This window comes from Sander vitreus, chromosome 4 (assembly GCF_031162955.1).
Source record: "Sander vitreus isolate 19-12246 chromosome 4, sanVit1, whole genome shotgun sequence".
In the NCBI taxonomy this organism is placed as follows: Eukaryota; Metazoa; Chordata; class Actinopteri; order Perciformes; family Percidae; genus Sander; species Sander vitreus.
This window is the reverse complement of record NC_135858.1, coordinates 25,836,868-25,838,964: the sequence shown is the minus strand read 5'-3', so window position 1 is coordinate 25,838,964 and position 2,097 is coordinate 25,836,868. Positions and strand designations below refer to the sequence as shown.

The window sequence follows — 2,097 nt, the reverse complement described above, 5'->3', positions numbered from 1 at the left end:
TCTTTTATGAAATGCAGTGTTCCTTCTACGCCAGATATACTTGGACACACACCTTCCAAAGAGTTCCACTTTTGTCTCATCGGTCCACAGAATGTTGTCCCAAAAGTCTTGGGGATCATCAAGATGTGTTCTGGAGAAATTGAGACAAGCTTTGATGTTCTTTTGCTCAGCAGTGGTTTTCTCCTTGGAACTCTGCCATGCAGGCCATTTTTGCCCAGTCTTTTCCTGATGGTGGAGGCATGAACGCTGACCTTAACTGAGGCAAGTGAGGCCTGCAGTTCTTGGACGTTGTTGTGGGGTCTTTTGTGACCTCTTGATGAGTCGTCGCTGCGCTCTTGGGGTAATTTTGGGCGGCCGGCCACTCCTGGGAAGGTTCACCACTGTTCCATGTCTTCGCCATTTGTGGATAATGGCTCTCACTGTGGTTCGCTGGATTCCCAAAGCTTTGGAAATGGCTTTATAACCCTTTCCAGACTGATAGATCTCAATTACTTTCTTTCTCAATTGTTCCTGAATTTCTTTGGGTCTCGGCATGATGTGTAGCTTTTAAGGATCTTCTGGTGGACCTTACTGTGTCAAGCAGCTCCTATTTAAGTGATGCCTTGATTGTGAACAGGTGTGGCAATAATCAGGCCTGGGTGTGGCTAGAGAAATTGAACTCAGGTGTGGACAACCACAGTTATAGTATGTTTTAACAAGGGGGGGGGGCAATCACTTTTTTCACACAGGGCCATGATGGTTTGGATTTTTTTTTCTCCTTTAATAATAAACACCTTCATTTACAAATTGCATTTTGTGTTTACTTGTGTTGTCCTTGACTATTGTTTAAATTGGTTTGATGTTCAAACACTTAAGTGTGACAAACATGCAAAGGAACAGGAAATGAGGAAGGGGGCAAACACTTTTTCACACCACTGTAGATGTGGGTGAAAAAATTACAGATGAGCGATGGGAAAAGCTGGTTGCCTCTGTTAAACCGGAGTTGCTGGACCCCAAGTAAATTAGCCAAACTTAAGCTAAAGGACAACAACACCTGCTGGAAATGTGAGAAAGAAGTTGGTACTCTTGTACACATGTTCTCTTTCTGTGAGAAAAATGAGCACCTTTGGAAAGGGGTGGTTACTCTCCTGAATAAGATATTTCAATTGCCGTTGACTAAATCCCCAGCTTTATGTGTTCTGGGTCTTATACCGGGCGACGTAGTTTTGAATGAACAGAAAAGACTATGGGTTCGTCTGGCCACAATAACAGGGTGTAGAATAATATTAAGACACTGGAAATCACCACCTGATAATGTCATAAGAATATCAGTTACAGGGATGAAACAGCACTTTAACTTAACTTTAACTTACTTTAACATAATGGAGTATTTTTACATTATTGTATTGGTACTTATACTTAAGTAAATGATCTGAATACCACCTCCGTAGTAACAAACCAAATATGTTCAAAACATTGGAGATTGTAGCAAATCTGGATTCATTTTAAAATAAATTATTACAATTAGCAAGTTAACAGTTAGTGTTTTCTGGTTCTTGTTTTCACAATATAAAATTATTTGCTTCTAGCTCGATTTTTTTCCCTCAACATCAGCTTTTGGTTTTCAATGCAGAACTTTAACCTACAACTGAGTAGATTCACATTGATTAATGGAAGTGATGTGTGTGTGTGTGTGTGTGTGTGTTCTAAGGAGGAAACTAGTTTAGCAACTCTATTTGCTTTCTCAAACAGTAGACCTGCCCTAACACACACACACACACACACACACACACACACACACACACACACACACACACACACACACACACACAGGTACCTCCCATCACACTGTTATTAAAAAACACACACAGCAGTTAGTTTCCAACTGTTAAAGAGAGAAGACAGAAGAAAGCAGAAGAGGGACACGATGTGAACAGGTGAACAGGTAGACAGTCAGCAGGATCATCATGTCCATCAATGTGAATCTGAGGAAGATCTCCAACCTTCCGGGACGATCTGACAGAAAGGTGGAACTCTGCTTCAGAGGTCAGTAACACACACTCACCTGTTTGTAACTACATGGATAAATACCTCTGGAACTCTACGGCCAAAAGTATG

General features: G+C 41.2%; 1 protein-coding gene across 1 annotated transcript in view; it reads left to right on the top strand.

The window, feature by feature from the left end:
• Window positions 1-1,869: 1,869 nt before the first annotated feature.
• Window positions 1,870-2,097, top strand: part of fer1l4 (fer-1 like family member 4) — a 35,875-nt gene continuing 35,647 nt past the window's right edge. Inside the window, 1 exon segment of the mRNA XM_078249167.1 lies at window positions 1,870-2,025. Within this exon segment, the coding sequence (XP_078105293.1) occupies window positions 1,947-2,025 (79 nt within the window). The 5' untranslated portion in view covers window positions 1,870-1,946.